Source organism: Lolium rigidum, chromosome 5 (genome assembly GCF_022539505.1).
Source record: "Lolium rigidum isolate FL_2022 chromosome 5, APGP_CSIRO_Lrig_0.1, whole genome shotgun sequence".
NCBI classification, from domain to species: Eukaryota; Viridiplantae; Streptophyta; class Magnoliopsida; order Poales; family Poaceae; genus Lolium; species Lolium rigidum.
Genome location: NC_061512.1, coordinates 24,560,258 through 24,581,846, shown reverse-complemented (window position 1 = coordinate 24,581,846; position 21,589 = coordinate 24,560,258). Strand labels below are relative to the sequence as shown.

Genomic DNA, 21,589 nt, shown 5'->3' with positions numbered 1-21,589 from the left:
TAGCGATGTTCCTCGCCTTGGGGCCAAAAAAGCCATCGACAAAACCAACAGTACAAGAACTCATGCCTCTTGTTGATAGAATTGAGAGGAAAGTATCTGCTTCTTTCATGCTCATGTCCTACAGTGGAAGGGTGACTCTGATCAACTCTTTGCTCACCTCTATTGCTAATTTCTCCATGTGCTCACTCCAGCTGAATCCAAAAAATTTAGAGCTGGTAGAAAAAATCGGAAGACATTGTCTATGAATGAAGAAGGGTGAAAATGGTGAAGATAAATGTAACTCTTTGGCTTCTTGGGACATGGTTTGCCAGCCAAAGAAGAATCGAGGCCTTGGGATCCTTAATCTCATAATCCAGAACCAAGGGCTACTGAGATAAATGTAACTCTTTGGCTTCTTGGGACATGGTTTGCCAGCCAAAGAAGAATCGAGGCCTTGGGATCCTTAATCTCAAAATCCAGAACCAAGGGATACTGTTGAAGTACCTTCACAAATTCTATAATAGAGAAGGCACTTCATGGGTAAATTAGGTTTGGAATTCCTACTATACTGGCAAAATCCCACATGCTGCTAAAAATGTGGATCATTCTAGTCGAAAGATATATGTAAGCTAATGCCTATTTTCACAGGGATTGCTTCCAGTAAAATTAATGATGGATCTACAACCCTTTTTTGGAAAGACTCTTGCTATCAACCATTACTAGTGATTCATACTCCAGAGCATTCTCTTTTGCCATTGATGAAGACATCTCTTTACAAGGGTTCCTTTCCTCATCTAGTTTGAGTGATCTATTTCATCTGCCAATTTCACCTGAAGCAATGAATGAACTCAGAGAACTGCAAAGAAACACTGCTCATATTACCTTCACACATTACCATGACACTTGGAATTATGTATGGGTAACCAGTAAATACACAGCTAGCAAGTTTTACAAATTTGGCTTCAGAGACATTGTACCCCATATCACCTATAACTGGCCGTGCAAATGCAAATGTATACCCAAGATGAAATTCTTTGGCTAGCTTGTGTTGACTGATAGACTAAACACCAGAAACATGCTCAGACGAAGGCACTATTTCTTGAATTCAGGTTATAACTGCTTGATGTGTGCTAATCCTCCAGAAGAAATAATTGAAAACATGCTATTTCACTGCCCTTTTAGTACTCTCTGTTGGGAAAAAGTTGGCATGAACTGGCACAATGGTATTTTAGTACTCTCTGTTGGGAAAAAGTTGGCATGAACTGGCACAATGGTATTTTAGTACTCTCTGTTGGGAAAAAGTTGGCATGAACTGGCACAATGGTACTGACAGGAAAACAATCATCTAGAGAGGAAAAGATCAGTGGCACAAACCGATGTTTATGGAAATCTTTCTTTTGGCTGCATGGAATATTTTGAAGGAGAGAAACAACCTTCTCTTTAAAGGAATAGCCCTCAATATGAAGTCTTGGACACAAAGGGTCAAAACAGATCTTCTACTGTTGGTTCATAGGACCAAGGAGGACCTCCATTGCTTCATCTCTGGTTTTGTAGCTAACTTATAGAAATTCTGTAGGAAACATGTAACACATTCTTCTTTTATATTCTTCCAGTTGGAAGACACCATATAAAGTGTTCTGATTCATTGATACAAAGACAGTAGGAGCCTGTCAGAGCTTTCAAAAAAAGCCACCGACGACGAGAGTCTCCGATGATCACGTGTAGCGCGCCAAGAAAGGTTTGGGTTGTTTTTTTTTTTTTTTTTTTTTTTTTGATAATGGGGTGATAGTAGCTTGGGAGGGAGGAGAAGCCCGATGGGGTCACTCACTGGTTGCCGCACAAGGACGTGTTGGGCCCGAAAGGTATCTGGTCCAGATGAAATGGAAGCCGTAAGTATAACAATGAAAGCCCAAGCCCAAGCCCAGAGATGAAAGGAAATGGTGTTGGCTTGATCACGTCGCCTCGCCGTCCACCGCACAGGAACCCTGCCTGCCTTGTCTGTCCACCCTGCTCCTCCGCCGCCGCCGCCTCGGAACCATGGCGGCGCTCTACCGCCGTCTCCTCCTCCTCAGCCGCCTCTCCCCGACCCCATCCCACCTCCTCACCCGCGCCACAGCCCAGCCCGCCCTCGCCTCCCCGCTGCTCACCCCATCCCGCCACCTCGCCTTCTCCTCCGCCGAGGAAGCGGCCGCCGAGCGCCGCCGCCGCAAGCGCCGCCTGCGCATCGAGCCGCCGCTGCACGCCCTCCGCCGCGACGCCACCCCGCCGGCCCCGCGGGACCCCAACGCGCCCCGCCTCCCCGACACCACCTCGGCGCTCGTCGGCCCGCGCCTCAGCCTCCACAACCGCGTGCAGGCCCTCATCCGCTCCGGCGACCTGGACGGCGCCGCGCTCGAGTCCCGCGCCGCCGTCTCCTCCCGCGTCCGCCCCACCGTCTTCACCTGCAACGCCATCGCCGCCTCCATGGTCCGCGCGGCCCGCCACGACGACGCCGTCGCGCTCTTCGACTTCTTCTTCCGCCGCTCCGGCATCGTGCCCAACGTCGTCTCCTACAACACCCTCATCCTCGCGCACTGCGAGGCCGGCCGGGTCGACCAGGCGCTCGACGCCTACCAGGAGATGCTCGACGGCGCCACCTCCTTCTCCCCCTCCGCCGTCTCCTACCGCCACCTCACCAAGGGCCTCGCCGCCGCCGGCCGCATCCAGGACGCGCTCGACCTCGTGCGCGACATGCTCAGCCGCGGCCAGGGCGCCGACTCGCTCGTCTACAAGAACCTCATCGACGGCTACATCCGGCTCGACGACTGGGAAAAGGCGTTCGAACTCTTCGCCGAGCTCCGCGAGAAGACCACCGTCTACGACGGCGTCGTGCACACCGGCATCATGGAGGGCTACTGGGCCAAAGGCATGGACAAGGAGGCCATGGACAGCTACAGGTCGCTCCTCGACATGAACTTCAAGATGACGCCGGCCACCTGCAACGTCCTCCTCCAGACGCTCTTCAAGCACGGCAAGCACAAGGAGGGGGACGAGCTCTGGGAGACCATGATCGACAACCACAACCCGCCCAGCTTCATCGGCGTCAACAGCGAGTCCTACACCGTCATGGTCAACCGGTGCTTCAACGAGGGCAGGTTCCACGACGCCATCGAGGTCTTCCACAGGCTGCCCAGGAAGAACGTCCAGTTCGACGTCGCCTGCTATAACAACATCATCGGGAAGCTCTGCGAGAACGGGATGCTCCAGGAGGCTGAGAAGCTCTTTGAGGAGATGGAGAGCAAGTCAGTGCTCCCCGACGTGTACACCTACACCTACCTCGTCGACTCGTGCTTCAAGGCTGGGCGTGTCGAGGACACCATGCAGTACTTCCACAAGATGGCAGACGGGAGGGAGCACGGACCAAAATTCAATATCGCTTTCTTCAATCGGATGTTTGAGGGGCTTACAGAAGGTGGCCGGATCGAAGATGCCTTGAAGGTGTATGGAAGGATGCCTGACAAGGAGATTAAGCCGTCCACAGCCACCTTTGAGATCCTGGTCAAGGCGGCCTGCAAGGAAGGGGAACTGGATAAAGCGCGGGACTTGGTGAGGGACATGGCAAGAGGCGGCATTGTCGCTCCAGCTGAGTTCCATGAGTATGCTGTTGAGATTTTCAAGGATGCTGATCGCCAGGAGGAGATTGAGCAAGCTTTTGAAGAAAAGCCAGTGCCTGTGCCACCTCAGCCAAGGCCAGAGTTTCGCCCTTGGAGTTCCTCACCTCAGGGAGGACTACCGGGATTTGCATCTAATCATCAGACAAGGGGTAGCTACACACCTCAACAAGGCCAGTCAGGATATGGTTCTCCTCAACCATTCCACCATGGTGATGGTGTACCTAAAATGCTGCAACCTAAGGGGGTATCTTCGGAACCTGAACAGCTTGGATATGGCACTCCTCGACCGCAACAATCAGCAGATGTTGCTCATCGGACTCAACATCCTGGGTATGACACATCTCGTCAATGGCAGACAGGGTATGACTCTCACCAAGCGCAACAGCCTGCGTATGGCTCTCAACAAGTGCAGCAGCCAGGGTACGTCTCTCATCAGTCGCAACAGCCAGGTTATGTCTCTCGCGAAGCGCAACAGCCAGGGTATGGCTCTCAGCACGCCCAACAGCCAGGGTATGGCTCTCACCATGCCGGGCAGCCTGGGTATGGCGCTCACCAGGCGCAGCAACCTGGGTATGGCGCTCACCAGGCACAACAGCCTGGGTATGGCACTCACCAGGCGCAACAGCCTGGATATAATGTTCATCAAGCGCAACAACATGGATATGACACTCATCAGGCGCAGCAGCCTAGTTATATTACTCATCAGGCGCAGCGGTATGGGTATGGTGCACCTCAGCCATCGCAGCCACCTTTTGCTCCTCCTGAAGCACCGCAACATGGTCTTGGCACTGCTCAGAGTCTACCACGCAATGGCCACATAGGAAATCAACATGATCAGTTTGGATCTTCTCCTCAAGGCGGACGGAAATTCGACACTCAGCCACCGTGGGATTCTGGTGCTCATGGTGCACCACAATCAAGTTTGTGCACTGCTCAGGGCCTGCCACACTATGGCCACAGAGGAAATCAACACGATCAGTTTAGATCTCCTCAGGGCGTACAAAAATTTGGCACCCCGCAGCCACAGGACTCTGGTTCTCCTGAAGCACCACAGTCTAGTTTGGATACTGCTCAGAGCCGGCCACACTATGGCCACATTGGAAATCAGCATGGTCAGTTCGGGTCTCCTACTCAGGACGGAGTGAAATCGGGCACTCAGTCACCGCATGAGGATTTTGGTGCTCAGCCATCAGATGAAATGGCTGTCAAGTATGCTGAGCGGTACTAATTTTTTGGCAATTTTGTGCTCGGAAGAAAACATATTCTAAATTAAGCAATAGGTACCGCATGTAGTCCTATATAGACAGTGTTATGCTGTTTCATTCCACAACACCCCACCCCCATCCACCTATTTCGTCCTGTGTGATTCTGTTTGGTTATATTTGTAGACCGCAGTGATATTCATGGGGCATTGTGAAACAGCTGTTGTCTTTATTCATAACAAGCTGGTGCATGGTTGCAATCCAGGGGAACAGAGCCCAGGCTGCTGGCATTCTCTGTCCTAGGCGTTTTCCCTCTACGTTGTTAGCCTTCTACTGCTTGTGGTGTAATTTTAGAGTCCAGCCATGTGGGCGTCTTAAGTAAATAATAACTCTCTTCATAACCTCATTCTAATCTCTGTGTCCTTTGTTTTTGTTTTTCCAACAGATACATAGCCATCTGTTGTTGCCTTGTTGGCAGTTGCCATGTTAACTTTAAATCTACAGTTCCCCAAGGCATCTTTGATTCTTCCGTGCAGACCATATTTGAGTTAACTTTATCATTGTACAGTAGTAACATAGCAAATAACTTTTATCTGACTGTCAGTTTTTTGGGCGTGGACAAACTATATTGTTGTTGCTATCTAAGTTATACAGTTGACTAGATATGATTCCAATCTACTCTGCATACTTCGTTCATTAAAAAAAAAAACTCTCTCCACCTTTGATGTTACGTCTGGGTGAAGCAATTTGTGGATGGTGCTCACTTCCCTTCGGCGACCAATTCACTAACACAAGTAGTAACTGGACCTTCAAAACAGTTTTTTGTTGCATCATACCACAAGTTATGAAGCTTTCTAGTATCATGTGTGCATTTTGATGATTGTTCATCTCTGTGAGTTTCCCGGAAACTTGTTTGCGATTGCTTGATAGGTTAGAATATATATCGTTCTTGTTTCAGGTGCTAGGCTGGACCATTTTTACTGGTAGCCTTCATTTTTCGCTGATGCTTTTGCTATCTTCAAGCTAAATAACTTAGCAAGTCATGGTCCTCTATTCAAGTTGATGGCTTGTTGCTGCAGCCACTTTATCTATATATTAAACATAGCCACATAGCTTATGCTGGTTCTGGAAAAATGCACAAGACTCTGAGCATATGAACCCGTTGTGTGAAAATACATTTTAGTTATAGATACATATCTGTATCTAGAAAAAGTTGAGCAAGTTGTTTTTTTGGATGGAGGGAGTACTACCTATCTTCCTGTCTGGCTGCAATTGATCACAGATATTTGTTGTTCTGTTTACCCAAAATTATTTATCTCATACTTAGGTGTTATGTGTTGGACGAATAAGCATTTACTGAATTTGTTGGTTGCGTCGATAAAATGCTGATGCATACAGTTGTAAGCCATCGAAAGCGTTTCAAACTCTTTGGAATTCAGTTTGACGCAAATATTGTCAGTAGAAGAGAGAGTACATCTGGGTGGAATTCAGTTTGACGCAAATATTGTCAGTAGAAGAGAATACATCTGAGAAATATTGCACCTACAACACCAAACAGTACGGGACTCCAAGCAATGTGCAATATAGGTGGCTGAACTTTGGAGGCAAAGGAGAGTTAACAAAATTGTAGGAAAATTGTAAAAATGAGAATTTACAGAAGTATGTTCTTCTTTGAATCCACTCTTTTCCAAGATGTTGATCTATTTTCAAAATAAATATGTATCGAATATAGTTTTGAAATGTTGAAGCTGGTATTTAAAATACCAAACTATTTTTTCTTTCAAAATGTTAACTTGCAATATAGAGAATATAATAATTATATAGTTTTCAAAATATTGGACTTTGTTTTCCTCCAGAAAACATTAGTAGAAATATCGAGACATGGGTTTGATAATGATGAACGTGTGCCTACGTAAGCAATCTGATTTTTATAGTAAGTACTACACATTACAGGCCTGCCCTGTAAGCCTCTTTGCCACATCACCATGCTATGAAAGCAAGGCACTGCTGAAATCACATGGTATTTACTTATATTTTGCCCATCAAGATATTATCCCGGAAGAATGAATCATGACTTCATATGCATGCGCGATGAGGTTGCGTCGAGGCAGCTGATACACAGCATATTATTGGGTAATAATACTCCCCCTTGATTCCTCCCCGTGCCGTGCTTACTCTGATGACAGTTTGGCCATCGTCAAGGCTAACATCTGAACTCCGTTTGCCATGTCCTCCGGCGACGCGTACTCCTCGGGCTTGTGGCTGTATCCTGCAACCATAAAGATGGGTTTAGTACTGTTCAGATAGGAAAATTCTGACAAACACACAAAGTATGCACCAGGATATCACAGTAAAAAAGAGAAATCTGACATGTACTTCTGAATTGGTATCAGACTTTATCATATCTCGAGCATTGTGGTATCTTAGTTATTTGAAATAAAGTACTCCGTATGATAGAGTGCCGCGGAGGGGTGGAATACAAACCTTTGTAGCAGGGAATGAAGATCATACCCATTGGTGAGATTCTGCAAAGCAAAGGCATGCACACATGTCACTCGAGGGTATTCACAATGAAAGCTAGCTAAAATAGTGCTTGAAATGAAGTAGAACACCGCATTCCAAATGTTTCTAGCAGGAATATTTGATACATGTTAGAAATGAATCCAACAAACGGGAAAATCCCTGTCGGGACCTCATACTTCACCTGGCCATGAAAAGCGAATCGTGGTAAGCTCTGCTGATCATCAATTTGTATTCTAGACCCAACTGTTTTGCGGCAATTTCCATTGCATTAATGACTGATTTGTCAGAAAGAGCAGGTGGATCCTGGTTGATGATCTTGAATTCCGAGAGCTCGACTCCACGGATCTTTGATATGTCAATTGCAGATTGGTGAACCTTCTCAATGACATCATTCCTTCTTTTCTCATCAATATCTCTGATATCTGTACATAAGATATTGTGGATTACTGGTTGAAAAAATATATATTAGTGACTTGCTTGTATCGAAAGAAACAGGTTCTTACCAATTTCCAGGTGTGATTTGCTTGGGATGCTATTGATAGCTCCTGGATGTAGCTGCAGAATACCTATAGGAGAATAATCTGTTAGTGGAAAGCAAGATGTGACAAGCAAATCCTTAACAATCTTCTTAATGTATTGGCTGACCACTGCCTGCATAAATATCCTCTCGCAATCAAAATGCACTCAAACAAATAAGAGAATCTATCCGACAGGTTAGAACATTATAAACCATGCTCACAATTTCTATTTACATCAAAATATTTGTCTCACAGAAACAATGACATCAAAATATTTTCATAGTTTCAAGTTGCAAGTCTAATCTCATAGCTTAGCTAAATATGATACATATTCTGCATTTCATCCGCTGCACTTTTTTTTTGTACAGAAGACATGGTCAAAGAAAGGGTGTATGCAGACTAAAACGAAGGCAACTTCAAAAATGGAGCATAGGCATCCTATTAACCAGATTCAAAACATCCAGCTGCAAATCAAATTTTCATGAGCCAATTTATCAGACTTACCAACAGTGCCAACCGTATCAATTGATCCTGATTCCAAAACATGTTTCTCAAGTGCTAATGCAAGCTCAGCTGCCGCCAACCCAGCATCATTTCTGTAAAACACTTCTTTAACTCTTTACCATACATGAATGTGGGGACGCTTCAATAATAACGCCAAAAAAATTGATGGAAATGCTAACCTTGCGGGCATGAGCACTGCTCCAGCATGACCACCGTTTCCTTCAAACTCCACCTTAATACTTGCAGGAGCAGCAATAGCAGTTACAACGCCAATTGGAATACCTATTGTTAAGAACAGAAGATGTGAGTAAGAATGATTTAGATCCCCACATATATTAATTTAACTAAAAGAAATGCAACCTTCTTTTTCCAAGATGGGACCCTGTTCAATGTGCAATTCTATAAAAGCAAAATATGTATCTTGGTTCAAGAACACATTATGTAGATCCTCTGGGTGTATCTTGTAGCCAGCAGAGTGAGCAGCATCAACAAATGATATATTCTGGTTGTCAAATGTCCCTTTTAGTGATTGAGCTAGTTCCTTGCTCCCTGCCATTAAGCGGCTGCATATTTTGAAGGTGTGCAAAGATGAGACTCGACAAACTAGGACTGTGCCACAATTAGCACAAGCAGCATTGATATCATTTCCTAAGATAACATGTAACTTATGGTAAATGAGGGCGAACCTTCCCAAGCAGCTGATTCCAAATCGTGTAGGCTCCTCTGATGTAAACATAATGACCTCCAATGATCTTTTTGGCTGGAAACCCGACCTGTATGGCATATGCAAGCCAAGCATGTAAGGTTCGCATCAAGATGAAAACAACAATGGAGTTCACATTTATAAAGCCCAAGTTGCCTGAAAACATGCCAGGTTTTCTTCAATATGGTGACATAACTAAAATAATATTTGTATAGCTTTATGTGACCTCAGTTAGCCATAACATGGACAATGGCCAAATATCAAGCAAAAAGAATAGAAAAGTATTTCACAAATGGTGGAAGATACTTATAGGCAGCATTTGTACCGTTGTAGCACACTGATTGCCTCAAGAGCACCCAGAACGCCAACGACCCCATCATATTTGCCTGAAAATGGGATGGCATCAACATGAGAACCAGTTGCAACTGCTCCGAGATCCGCCTCAGAACCCACCCTGTAGTAGAAAAGTACACAGCGTTACAGTGTGAAACATAATTAGCCAGCACAAATATGTTCCTTTTGTTCATATCCTGACATGTTTCATAAATGGAACATCATCTTATGCTCCCCTTGCTATCATGCCAAGAAGTTATCGGTTTGGCAACTCAAGCAAAGAAAATGAGCTGCATGGTGAAGTTACTACTCCAAGTCTCCAACCGCAAAGCAGGGAACTTCATCAAAACTCATTTTCTAAATAAATGTTTGCCATTGCCCATCGCTAACAACTTCCGAAGTCAGACAATATACGAACAACAGAAACCAGAGGTGCCAAACATAAACTCACCAGCGGCCAAATATGTTGCCAACTGCATCTTCTCGAACAACAAGGCCAAGTTGTTTCATTATCCCTTTTATATACCTGTACAATGAGAGAAGAAGTGATGATCAGCGTAGGCAGCCACCAGCCAGATAAGCACATTATAAGGGGCCGAAAACATGTATGGTTGTGTTTACACATAGTACTAACAGTTAAAAATTCTCAAAAAAAAAAAAAAACTAACAGTTAAAAAATTGACGGGCACTCTGAAATCAGAAGCAACGTGAATTGAAGCCATAATAGGTCAGATTGATCAAATGTATGTAAATCGAATAATGGGATTGTTTGGTTTGAAGCAAACTCAGGTTATCCTGCAGATGCTACAGAGTACAGAGTAAAGGCAATCGAAGCTATACTGATTGCAACTATACTTGCTAACTCGCGCGACCAGGGAAGATAGCTAATTCTCAGGAGCAACTAGTAGCACGGGGATTCCGAGCTGGGCGTGGGATCCTCACCGCCGAGCTTGCACGTCCCTGTCGCTGTACAGAACCCGCGTCACGGACGGCGCGGGCGAGTCGGAGAACGAGGCCAGCTCATCAATCTGCGCAACCAAAGAGGAGGAAAACGCATCACAACATTGCCAACCCCATTCCCTCCGATCACATTCCACTGGCACGGTCGGCCGGGGCAGCAGAGCGAGCTTCCGTGACAGTCAGACGGTTCCTTTACCTGGCGCTGGAGCCCGGCGGAGTCGACGCGCAAGGGGGAGTCGCCGCCCTCGGAGTAGACGCGCAAGGGGTCGTCGGAGGCGGGGAAGCCGGCGAACTCCTCCATCGTCCGCTGCGCCGCCGCGCCGTCGTCGTGGCCCTGGGACGCGGCCGCGGCGCCGGCGGCGAGGACGGCGACGAGGAGGGAGAGGAAGGAGGGGAGCATTTCCGCGGCTGGAGGTGGGAGATGACGCGACGGCACTGACTGACTGCAGTGGTGCGGTGTGGCGAGGAAGACGACATGAGTCCACGAACTAAACTACTCGGGCACTATCGGCAAGGTGGGCCCCACGGCCCACGAGGGAAGCGCGGCCCGCGGAGATGAGGCCCACGGAGGCCCATGAGAACTTGCATGGGCCGGCCGTCCGACTCTGAGCTTGATGAGTTAAGAAGAGAAGACGCAGGGGCACGGGCGCACCACACGCGCTCCCAAATCCTCTCCCGTGCTCCCCCTTCCCTCCCGTCAAAACCCTCTCCGGCGGCGGCGGCGGCGGCGGCGGCGCTTCCTCTCCGGCGAGGCCTGCTCCTGCATCCCCACAAGGTTCGCGCTCACGCTCGCTGTCTCGTCCACCCGTAACTCCGTAGCTTGCTCGCGGGGCGAAGAACTCGCTGGCGGCGGGGACGGGGACTGTATCCCTGTGCTCTGCGCTCGTGCTCGCGTGGCGGGTTGCTTCCGGTCCGGACGCGCTATTCGGGGTTCCGCCGCTTGGGCGCGCCGCAGTGCTCGGGGATTTAGGGTTAGGGAGGTCCCGCGTTCTCGGCGGCGCTGCTCGGCCACGCGCTAGGGTTTTCCGTGGATCCGCGGTGTTTCCGTGCTTCGCTTGGTCTGGAGCAGGATTTGGTCGGTTCAGCTGGTTATTCCATGATACACGCTTAGGTTTTGTGCGCTGCGGCTAGCGTCTCGCGGGTCCATGCATAGAATTTATTCTACTACTCCGTTTCGGCTGACAATTGTTTTGTGTTGTTGTGTGCGCAGTGCTCCCAGGGAACATGGACGGGCCTTCTGCGGCCGTCGAGCACGAGATCCCAGCTGGTGTCACCAGTGAGGAACAAGCCAATCCTGCCAGCGATGTGCAGGAAGAACCGGAGATGCCGTCTGACCAGGAACTCCAAGCCCAAACCAACGAAGAGTCTGAGGACCCGAATGAGGAAGCGCAGGCGGATGTGAACGATGAGAATGCAGAGGGCCTCGAGGAGCCAGCGAACGTTGCGGGCGGGGAAGCTGGGGCCGAGCAGCTGGCCGATGTGGAGATGGAGGAGAAGAAGTGGCCGGGGTGGCCCGGGGAGAGCGTGTTCCGCGTGCTGGTTCCTGCCCAGAAGGTGGGTGCTGTCATTGGCCGCAAGGGGGAGTTCATCAAGAGGATGTGTGAGGAGTCCAGAGCCCGCATCAAGATCCTTGATGGCCCGCCAGGTGTTCCAGAGAGGACTGTAAGTTGCTTACCTCTTGCATCGTGTTGAGTTGTTGTTAGCGTCATGATGTTTATGATGTCCAAAGTAGCTGTGGCCTTGTTGGCGTCCTGAATACATGTCCAAAGCCAAGTCTAACCTGTTGCTTTTGTGAGTAATTCTTTCTGTTTCGTAGTTGCTTTAGGATAACCATGCATGTATATGATTTCGTAGTATGTTGGTAAATATTTTTCGTTGATGTGGCTATCTTCTAAATTGAATGTGCTAGGTACTTATTGATCTCTTTAGGTCTATGCGTTCGCGGTATAATGGCTACCCGTTTTTGTGGCTATCTTGAGGATCAATTTGCTAGGAGCCTTGGAAGTCTTTCATTTCTATTGACTAAAAAAAGGATGTCATTCATGTACTATACATCACCTTACAATTGTATTATGTTTTTGTGGTTGCCTTCTCACGGTCCTTACAAGTTTTTCAGAAGTCCAGAACGTTTCTGTGTCTTGCCATAGGGTATGTTTGGATGGTGGTGAAAGCTCACTTTACAAACTTTGTAGTCATGACCCAAAAAAATGGTCTTATGGTCGCCAATTTTTTTGGCATGCCAATGGCTCTTTACCCACTCTAGTTCATTTTTCTTGCTAATGTTGGCCAACTTATAAGCAACCAAAACCTCAACAATTTTTTTTGGGTAGCCAAATATCTGGCAGGGCAAACTTGTGCTAGAATCGAAAATACTCTCTCAGTGTGCTATGATAGTTGATTAGTAGATGTCTATAGTAATTGACAGATTAAAGCCATTATAAGTCTCGTGAACTTTATAAAAAATCTTAGACATGAAATATGAACTGGTTTCTGATATTTAATACTTTTTTGACAATGCCACATTTGTAGTTGCAGATCGATGTTGCTCTATTTAGGAAATAGGAACCAAGTGTTCAAATAGGAATCCCTACTTTTCTTGAGTTCTGAAGAGATGCAATTTTGTTCATTCTTATGAATTATTAAAGATAGTTAGACTGGTGAATCTGGGGTATACTGTTAAATCTGATGGAGGGTTCATAATTCATAAAGGTTGGGGCATCAAATATATCATATCAACTTTTTATATATGATATGGATAATGAAAATTTATGCAATAACAATCACTTGCTAAAATGGAACAGCTGTATGCCTTTGTTGCAGCAAGGAGCAACATAATATTTTGGTGTTGCTTTTATACTAACTAAGACTTAATTATTTGGGAAGCAGCTATGCATAATTCTGGTTCTCTACGTAGATCAAGTAATTGTTGCACTCAGAAATACTAGAAAAAATAGTGATTGGTCATATGGTAGCACTGTTTTGGGCCAACGTGCAAACATTATGTGTAAATTATAATGCCAATCCTAGCAAGCTCTTAGATTTAGTCATGAAGGTTGCGGATTGTTTTTGGTTCATGCTACAAAAAGAGCTAATCAGTTATCAGCGTGAATACTGATGCAAATCTATAATTCATGCTACCAAATTGTTGTCTATAACAAGTGCAACATAATCCATACTCATGCTACTATTCATAGAAATTTCTGCACAAGTAAAGAACCTCTAATACTAAAAAGGAGCAAACTATTGAATGACACTTAAGTGGAAGACTTAATAGTGGCGATAACAGTAACAAACTAATCTTTGCAGGTTCTCACTGCAGTCTAAGGCCTCAAGTCAAATCCCTTTTTCGTATCCAAAATAGATGCAGTCATGGTTACCAGAGTTCAGTTTTGTGCTCCTCTGCTGCAAATACGATTTTAAGTCTTTTGAGTATTGGATGAAGATGACTGTCAAGAAGCTCCACATATTGTCTGGTAATTCCATGACCCATTTGATTGTTTTGCCAAAAGGAATTCAGTTGGCAAAATTTTACGGGGGCAAAATAGCTTAATCCTAACAATTTCGTAAGCCATAGATGGTTCTTTCAGAAAATAACCATATCTTAAAAAATTGAAATTATATAAGTGCATGCCCATCAACAGCAAGTAAACATGCCATGTGGTACTTTTTCTGTAATATGCAAGTAATTCAAATCATTCCCGGTTAACATATATAACAGTAATGATAAGCAAATCTATCCAGTTGGGTGAAAAAATTCTGGGAAATGTTGCTCCTTAATGGTTGAAGCAACACTCAGTTATTCTGTATTTCTGCATAACAACTTCACCATCAGATGTCATGATCTTATTTACAATTTTGAGGATATGCACTCACAATGTAAACTCATGCGTTTGCATTTGTTGACTAATTTGAAAAATGTAACATAAGTTTTACCAGAAAGAGTAACCATAATTGCATTCCACAGTGGATCACAGCAATGGACCAAATATGCCCTAACTAACCTATCTTTGATAAATTTTGCTAATATTCGGAAACCTGCCTACTGAACATAAGCTGTTTTTTGCGTTGGCTGAATCAGATGTAGGAGGTTTACAGATGTGGATGCCCTTCAATTTTTTTAGCAGCATGCATCATTTTGATTATTTTGTTCTTGGGGTAGCAGGTGTATTCATTTCATTGAACTAATGTAGGATGGAAATATATGTTCTATCCTTGCTATGGCATGTCTCCTCATTGCTTGTGCATATTGCTACTAATTAGTGTTTTCCTGTATTATCCATCTGTATGCAAAATATTTGTGTGCCTCCTTGCTGACATCTCGACCATGTTTTCTTGTTTAAAGGTAATGATTTCGGCAAAGGATGAACCGGATGCACTGGTTCCTCCAGCTGTTGATGGTTTGCTGAGAGTACATAATAGAATAACAGATGGTTTAGATGGTGAATCTGAGCAGCCTCAGAGAGGTGCTGGTCCTGTAGGGCCAACACGGCTACTTGTGCCAGCTTCCCAAGCTGGCAGCCTGATTGGCAAGCAAGGGGCAACCATTAAATCCATACAGGATGCTTCAAAATGTGCTCTCCGCATTCTTGGTAAGATTCATATTTCCCCTGCATTGTTGTTGTCTCAGTTAGACAATGCTTCTCCATATTTCCACCGAATTGTAGCTCTTTGCTTCTCCTCTACTGGGCCATGAATTTTCCTTTCTAGTTTTACTGGCTATACACAATATGCAGTTTGTGTCATCAAACTAATTACCTGTATACATTGTGACTTGTCTTGCATGATATTTTTTTTTGGTATGAATCAGGTGATTGACGCCCTATGTAGGAATCATGTGTACTTCCAAATGTTACCTAGTTTATTTGTTGATTGAGAAAATTGCAATGTACTATAAGCTGGTAATGCTCATGGTTTATGATTAGCGTACTTTGTGAATCAACCATTTTCTTATTTGCTAAAAACATTTGAAAATATGGAATTCTCGGACATGCATGCATATTGCATAGCAGGTACAACAACTGCTGGGTGATAGATGCTAGAATCTGATATTTAAGATACATGCAAGAGTGTACCTAACATTTGCCATCTCCCTTGGCTTGGCGGCATGATAATTCTAGCATTGTTTCTGTATGCACCTTTCTGCTTGGCTTGCTAGATCATGGCTGATCAATTGTACTGAAAATTTACAAGGCTTAGTTTCGCATGTACGTGCTCATGATGCATATTTAAAGCGTCACATATTTGACATTTTCTCCTTCACAGAGAATGTGCCACCTGTGGCATTAAATGATGACAGAGTTGTCGAGATACAAGGTGAACCCAATGATGTTCACAAAGCAGTGGAACTGATTGCAAACCATTTGAGAAAATTTCTTGTGGACCGTAGTGTTCTCCCTCTGTTTGAAATGCAGGTAAGTGAATTCTGTTATGCAGTTTATTGTTTTGCTTGGATGCAGTATCCGATAAGCATAACTTGTCTTCTTGACAGATGAAAGTGCACAATGTGCCCAGAGAGCAACCTATGCCTGCGCCTCAGCAGTGGGGTCCTCCTCCACCCTGGAGTCATCCACCAAACATTCCGCCCAGCGGCCCTCCTGGTTATGGCGGGAATCAACATTTTATGCCTCCAAGACCACAAGATAACTATTATCCTCCTCCTGATGCACACCCTGTGGAAAAGCAACCACACTACGGGATTTCTTCATATGGACGTGATGCACATCCAACTGGTGCTCCTCCTTCCTCAGGGAATCAACACCTACCACATGGGTCTTCTCAAGTTAGTTGCTATAAATTTGACCATTATGAAAACATGAGGTGTTTGCATGCCTATTAATTCTATCGCTTACACTTGTTTTCTCCCATTTTTGTTTGGTTTTATTGACAGATTGCCCAAAAGATGCAAGTTCCTCTTTCCTATGTTGATGCTGTGATTGGGTCTGCTGGTGCCAATATTAGCTACATCCGCAAGCATAGTGGTGCAACAGTAAGTATTCAAGAAGGTGTTCCTGGAGAGATGACGGTCGAGATTGTAGGGAGTGCTTCACAAGTTCAGACTGCTCAGCAGCTGATCAAGGTATTTCCATTTGTTCTCTTAAGATTGCATCAGTTTCCACGTGCATTCATCCTCTGCATTCAGGCTAAAAAATACATGTGTGATGTGGTGAGGATCTGTTTCTAGTTTAGGTCTCACATTGTCATCGCGATATATTTAGCAACGTATTTAACCTAGACCACCTGACGTGCCAACTAGTTTCATTGGATTGAACGTTGGAGCACGAGTGCACGATCGCATCCATATTCCATAGTGGTCAATTGATTTGCTTTACCTATAGGATGTTCAATATACATAGACATAATCAAAAGTATCCATACACTTGAGATGTGCATGGAATATGTTGCACAAATTGAAGAGGAAAATCCTTGTTGCACTTGAATCTGTGTTTAGGTGGATACATGGCTTATTTTCCATGGTTGAAATTACTATTTCGGAAGCTACAATACTGCCACTGAATCGTCCCATTCTACAAGAAAATCTAGCCAATACTATCATATATTGTAACATAACCAATTTCTGTCATCCATCTTTTAATTGTCTCATTGCAGAAGTTGTTGTGTCTTCTTTCTAATCGATCATCCCCATCCTTTCCTTGCAGAATTTCATGGCTGAAGCTTCTCCGCAAGTTCCTCCACCTGGTCCTGCTCCCTCCCAACCACTTGACTCAAGCTACAACTCATACCCGCAGTATGGAGGACCGTCGTATGGATCCCCTCCAGGCAGTGCAGGTCCTGCCCCTCACAATGGAGGAAGCTATGGCGCGCACTACCCGCCGAACTACGGTTACTAGTTGTCGCATCAAACATCCTAGGGTTTAGTGACGTACTTGGTTTTGTTGTTCCGCCTGTTAATCTGTTGAGAACGTGAGAGATTATTAGGTTTTCCTATCTTCTGGTGGTGTAAACTCTGCTCTGACGCCAGTGACAACTGTTCTCTGATACCTTGTTTACTTGCTTTTCAGCATGCTGTAAACTTAGTAATTAACCTACGATGTCCTGGATCTCCTGGTTGTCACTATGCTGCTGTCGCCTGTTGTGGTGGCGGAATGTGACTGAATGATTCTTTCAGCAGCTGCATTGCAGAATGGAGTCCAAACTCCAAAGGACTACTCTACTATCTAGTTTCGCTACAAAGTTAACTAAGTACGGAGTAGCTAATTAAGCAAAACATAATCGTAAACCCTGAACTTAAAAGTCCATCGATGACTATAGATTTTCATCCAAGTTGGGGTGCACAATCTTGTGCTTTGTGGGTACTCTTTCAGCATGTGTCATCTACGTTGACATGTGAAGCCATCCTTTTGTGTGACCACTGCTCCTGGCCTCATCTCACCCTTACCGCCCCCTCATCTTCTTTACTTGCCTTTGGATCTAGTATGCCTACAAGTGTTGTATATATAAAGGCACGCTGCACCAACCTTGCCCTGATCTCACCCTTACCGCTTCATCTTCTTCACTTGCCTTCGGAGTAGCAATAAGTGGCAGTTAATGCATTGAAAGAGCCACTCCATCTACTACTGCATTTGATCCATACTAAGCGCCGAGCTTTAGAGCATCTCCACTCGTTGGCGCTCCCCACGCCCAAATCCGGCGAAATTTTCGTCCGGATTGAAGGAAGATTTAGCCTGGGGAGCGCCGAAGTTCCAGTCGTCCCCCCGCCAGGAAACCCCCAACCTCGACCATTTGACATATTTCAAACAAATTTAACATAAAATTTAACAAGTTCGGCGAGCAAGAGTACGAAAATTGCTGAATCAAATTCCGACAATGTTTAACAAGTGCTGAAACAAATGAAGCACACAATTTCACAATTTTTCAAACAAATTATGACAGACTAGTTGGCGTCGGCGTTGGCGTTGCCTCGGAGCGTCCATATGTGCTCCATCAGATCATCTTGCAGCGAGTGATGCATTGTAGAGTCTCGAATCTCCTGGCGCATAGCAATGAAGGCGGCCCATGATGGAGGCACCTGGTGATTAGGCTGTGCAAGAGGATCCTCTCTCTCATATGGTGCTTGTTGCTCAGCCAGAGGAACCAGATGTTTTCGCTCATTTTCAATAATCATATTGTGTGGGCACACACAACAGTTCATCACCTCCCACATCTGATCTTTGGACCAAGTTATAGCGGGGAACCGGACGACAGCAAATCTCTGCTGGAGGACACCAAATGCACGCTCGACGTCTTTTCGGCAAGCTTCTTGTTTCTTGACAAACTCGCAAAGTTTGGGGGTGCTAGGTTTCGAGATAGTCTTCACAAATGTTGCCCACTTTGGATAGGTACCGTCTGCAAGGTAGTATCCTTTGTTGTAGTGCCGACCATTGATCACATAGTCCACCGGGGGAGCATGACCCTCAACAAGCTTGGAAAAGATCGGGGAGCAGTTTAGGACGTTCATGTCATTGTTGGATCCAGACATTGTAGGATAACGTTGCATAGAAAACAAAATTTTTCCTACCGCGAACACGCAATCCAAGCCAAGATGCAATCTAGAAGACGGTAGCAACGAGGGGTTTATCGAGTCTCACCCTTAAAGAGATTCCAAAGCCTACAAGATGAGGCTCTTGTTGCTGCGGTAGACGTTCACTTGCCGCTTGCAAAAGCGTGTAGAAGATCTTGATCACCGGCGCCACGAACGGGCAGCACCTCCGTACTCGGTCACACGTTCGGTTGTTGATGAAGACGACGTCCACCTCCCGTTCCAGCGGGCAGCGGAAGTAGTAGCTCCTCTTGAATCCGACGAGCACGACGGCGTGGTGTCGGTGGCGGTGGAGAACTCCGGCGGAGCTTCGCTAAAGCACGCGGGAGCTATGGAGGAGAGGGGGAGGCTAGGGTTTGGGAGGGGTGGCCGACCACTTAGGGGGTGCGGCCGGCTTGTGGTCTTGGGGTGGCCGGCCCCCCCCCTTGGCCCCTCATTATATAGGTGGAAGCCCCAAGTGTTGGACTACAAGTCTTCGAATAAGACCCGAACCAAAAACCTTCCATGTGATAGGGAAACCTATCCAAGGTGGGAATCCCACTTGGGGTGGGATTCCCCCCTTCCATGTGGGGGGTGGCCGGCCCCTTTGGGGAGTCCACTTGGGACTCCTCCCCTCTAGGGTTGGCCGGCCATGGAGGTGGAGTCCCTCCGGGACTCCACCTTCCTTGGTGGTTTCTTCCGGACTTCTCTAGAACCTTCTAGAACCTTCCATAGAACCTTCCGCATCATTTTAAATCACATAAAATGACATCCTATATATGAATCTTATTCTCCGGACCATTCCGGAACTCCTCGCGATGTCCGGGATCTCATCCGGGACTCCGAACAAATATTCGAACTCCATTCCATATTCAAGTTTTACCATTTCAACATCCAACTTTAAGTGTGTCACCCTACGGTTGGCGAACTATGCGGACATGGTTGAGTACTCACTCCGACCAATAACTAATAGCGGGATCTGGAGATCCATAATAGCTCCCACATATTCAACGATGACTTTAGTGATCGAATGAACCATTCACATACGATACCAATTCCCTTTGTCACGCGATATTTTACTTGTCCGAGGTTTGATCATCGGTATCACTCTATACCTTGTTCAACCTCGCCTCCTGACAAGTACTCTTTACTCATACCGTGGTATGTGGTCTCTTATGAACTTATTCATATGCTTGCAAGACATTAGACGACATTCCACCGAGAGGGTCCAGAGTATATCTATCCGTCATCGGGATGGACAAATCCCACTCGTTGATCCATATGCCTCAACTCATACTTTCCGGATACTTAATCCCACCTTTATAACCACCCATTTACGCAGTGGCGTTTGATGTAATCAAAGTACCTTTCCGGTATAAGTGATTTACATGATCTCATGGTCATAAGGACTAGGTAACTATGTATCGAAAGCTTATAGCAAAAAACTTAATGACGTGATCTTATGCTACGCTTAATTGGGTGTGTCCATTACATCATTCATACAATGATATAACCTTGTTATTAATAACATCCAATGTTCATGATTATGAAACTAATCATCCATTAATCAACAAGCTAGTTAAGAGGCATACTAGGGACTCTTTGTTGTTTACATATCACACATGTATCAACGTTTCGGTTAATACAATTATAGCATGGTATATAAATATTTATCATAAACATAAAGATATATAATAACCACTTTTATTATTGCCTCTTGGGCATATCTCCAACAGTCTCCCACTTGCACTAGAGTCAATAATCTAGATTACATTGTAAGGAACCTAACACCCATGGCATTCTGGTGTTGGTCATGCTTTGCTCGTGGTGACCCGACATACCACTGCATGGTGTAGTATGCAAGTCCGATATAACACCAATGAAACACCGTTCCACTAGTATTATATCGCTCGAGTGGTACAACGAAACATATGCGGGTCCAAGGCATGTCTATAGAATTACATACGGACTCGTTACAGAAGATCAGCACAGCCTCCTACTTTACAATGAGGTAAAACTGCAAATAAACTCCAGGAGAACGACTCGTAGTCTAATCCTAACACGAACTCGATTTGTAGAGTATTTAACTAGCTACAGAGGCTATGAATAGATTCTAGCTAAATAGGAGCTAAGTTTAGGAAGCTAGTTCCTTTCTATTGCTAATCTAGGTTTCTCCTTGTTGGATGTGGTATCTGACTCCTCTGATAGGTCCCGTTTCTTGAAGTACTTGTTGACTCCTCGGCCTTCGAGTTGCACTTGTAGATCCTCCATCGTGGCCTCCATATCTAAGCGGGGATTTAAGAGTGGGATGAGTACGAGCGTACTCAACAAGTTCATTATAGGAAAGAGGTGTTTAATGCACTAGCTACGGCATTAGACCAGAAAGTCTAATACCAATGCATGTTTTCATAATCATTTCTTCTAAAGGTTGCTTTTATTCAGAAGAACTATGTCCGTCAGCCTTCACCGGTTTACTAGAACTTCATGGAGCTCCTTTCCGGCAGCGTTCGCAGTTCCATATCCCGAACGAGGAGTGACGAGTCACGATTCATTACACTCGCGGAGGTGTGTTGCTTTACCCATAAGAGATCTTAACCTTGGTGCCAACCGGGCATATTCCCCGTCCACACTTTCTATGGTGTGAGGCCCGGTATAAGGCCTAGCCAATCATGTTCCTCCGCTACCTCGAACACCCACCC

At 45.5% G+C, this 21,589-nt stretch overlaps 3 protein-coding genes across 3 annotated transcripts; 2 read left to right on the top strand and 1 right to left on the bottom strand.

Annotated features, from left to right (window-relative positions):
- The first annotated feature begins 2,016 nt into the window (after positions 1–2,016).
- On the top strand, positions 2,017–5,235 carry LOC124656641 (pentatricopeptide repeat-containing protein At1g10270-like). Its single transcript, XM_047195350.1, has one exon. It carries the CDS (start codon positions 2,017–2,019, stop codon positions 4,858–4,860), a length of 2,844 nt encoding a protein of 947 aa, XP_047051306.1. The 3' UTR covers positions 4,861–5,235.
- A 1,420-nt stretch (positions 5,236–6,655) lies between these two features.
- On the bottom strand, positions 6,656–10,798 carry LOC124652565 (ureidoglycolate hydrolase-like). The gene is made up of 12 exons (XM_047191603.1): positions 10,572–10,798; positions 10,358–10,443; positions 9,867–9,941; positions 9,408–9,536; positions 9,066–9,152; positions 8,740–8,942; positions 8,559–8,661; positions 8,380–8,471; positions 7,861–7,923; positions 7,539–7,779; positions 7,319–7,359; positions 6,656–7,103 (listed from the first exon to the last, which is right to left on the bottom strand). Exons 1-12 carry the CDS (start codon positions 10,773–10,775, stop codon positions 7,006–7,008), a joined length of 1,422 nt encoding a protein of 473 aa, XP_047047559.1. The 5' UTR covers positions 10,776–10,798; the 3' UTR covers positions 6,656–7,005.
- Positions 10,799–11,641: 843 nt separating this feature from the next.
- On the top strand, positions 11,642–17,405 carry LOC124655743 (flowering locus K homology domain-like; the record flags this gene model as incomplete). Its single annotated transcript, XM_047194594.1, has 6 exons — positions 11,642–12,037; positions 14,718–14,964; positions 15,638–15,786; positions 15,864–16,154; positions 16,263–16,451; positions 17,032–17,405. Coding segments are annotated over 6 exons (1,464 nt in total), but the record flags the coding sequence as incomplete, so codon positions are not given.
- Between the last annotated feature and the right edge of the window lie 4,184 nt (positions 17,406–21,589).

What these genes read in the sequence shown, in the direction of transcription:
- LOC124652565 (XM_047191603.1), bottom strand. Translation starts at nt 10,775, where the DNA reads ATGCTCCCCTCCTTCCTCTCCCTCCTCGTCGCCGTCCTCGCCGCCGGC. An exon ending in AGGGACGTGCAAGCTCGGCG is followed by an intron (nt 9,942 to 10,357) that starts GTGAGGATCCCA and finishes CTCATTGTACAG; the next exon opens with GTATATAAAAGGGATAATGA. An exon ending in GGCAACATATTTGGCCGCTG is followed by an intron (nt 9,537 to 9,866) that starts GTGAGTTTATGT and finishes TTTCTACTACAG; the next exon opens with GGTGGGTTCTGAGGCGGATC.
- LOC124656641 (XM_047195350.1), top strand. Translation starts at nt 2,017, where the DNA reads ATGGCGGCGCTCTACCGCCGTCTCCTCCTCCTCAGCCGCCTCTCCCCG.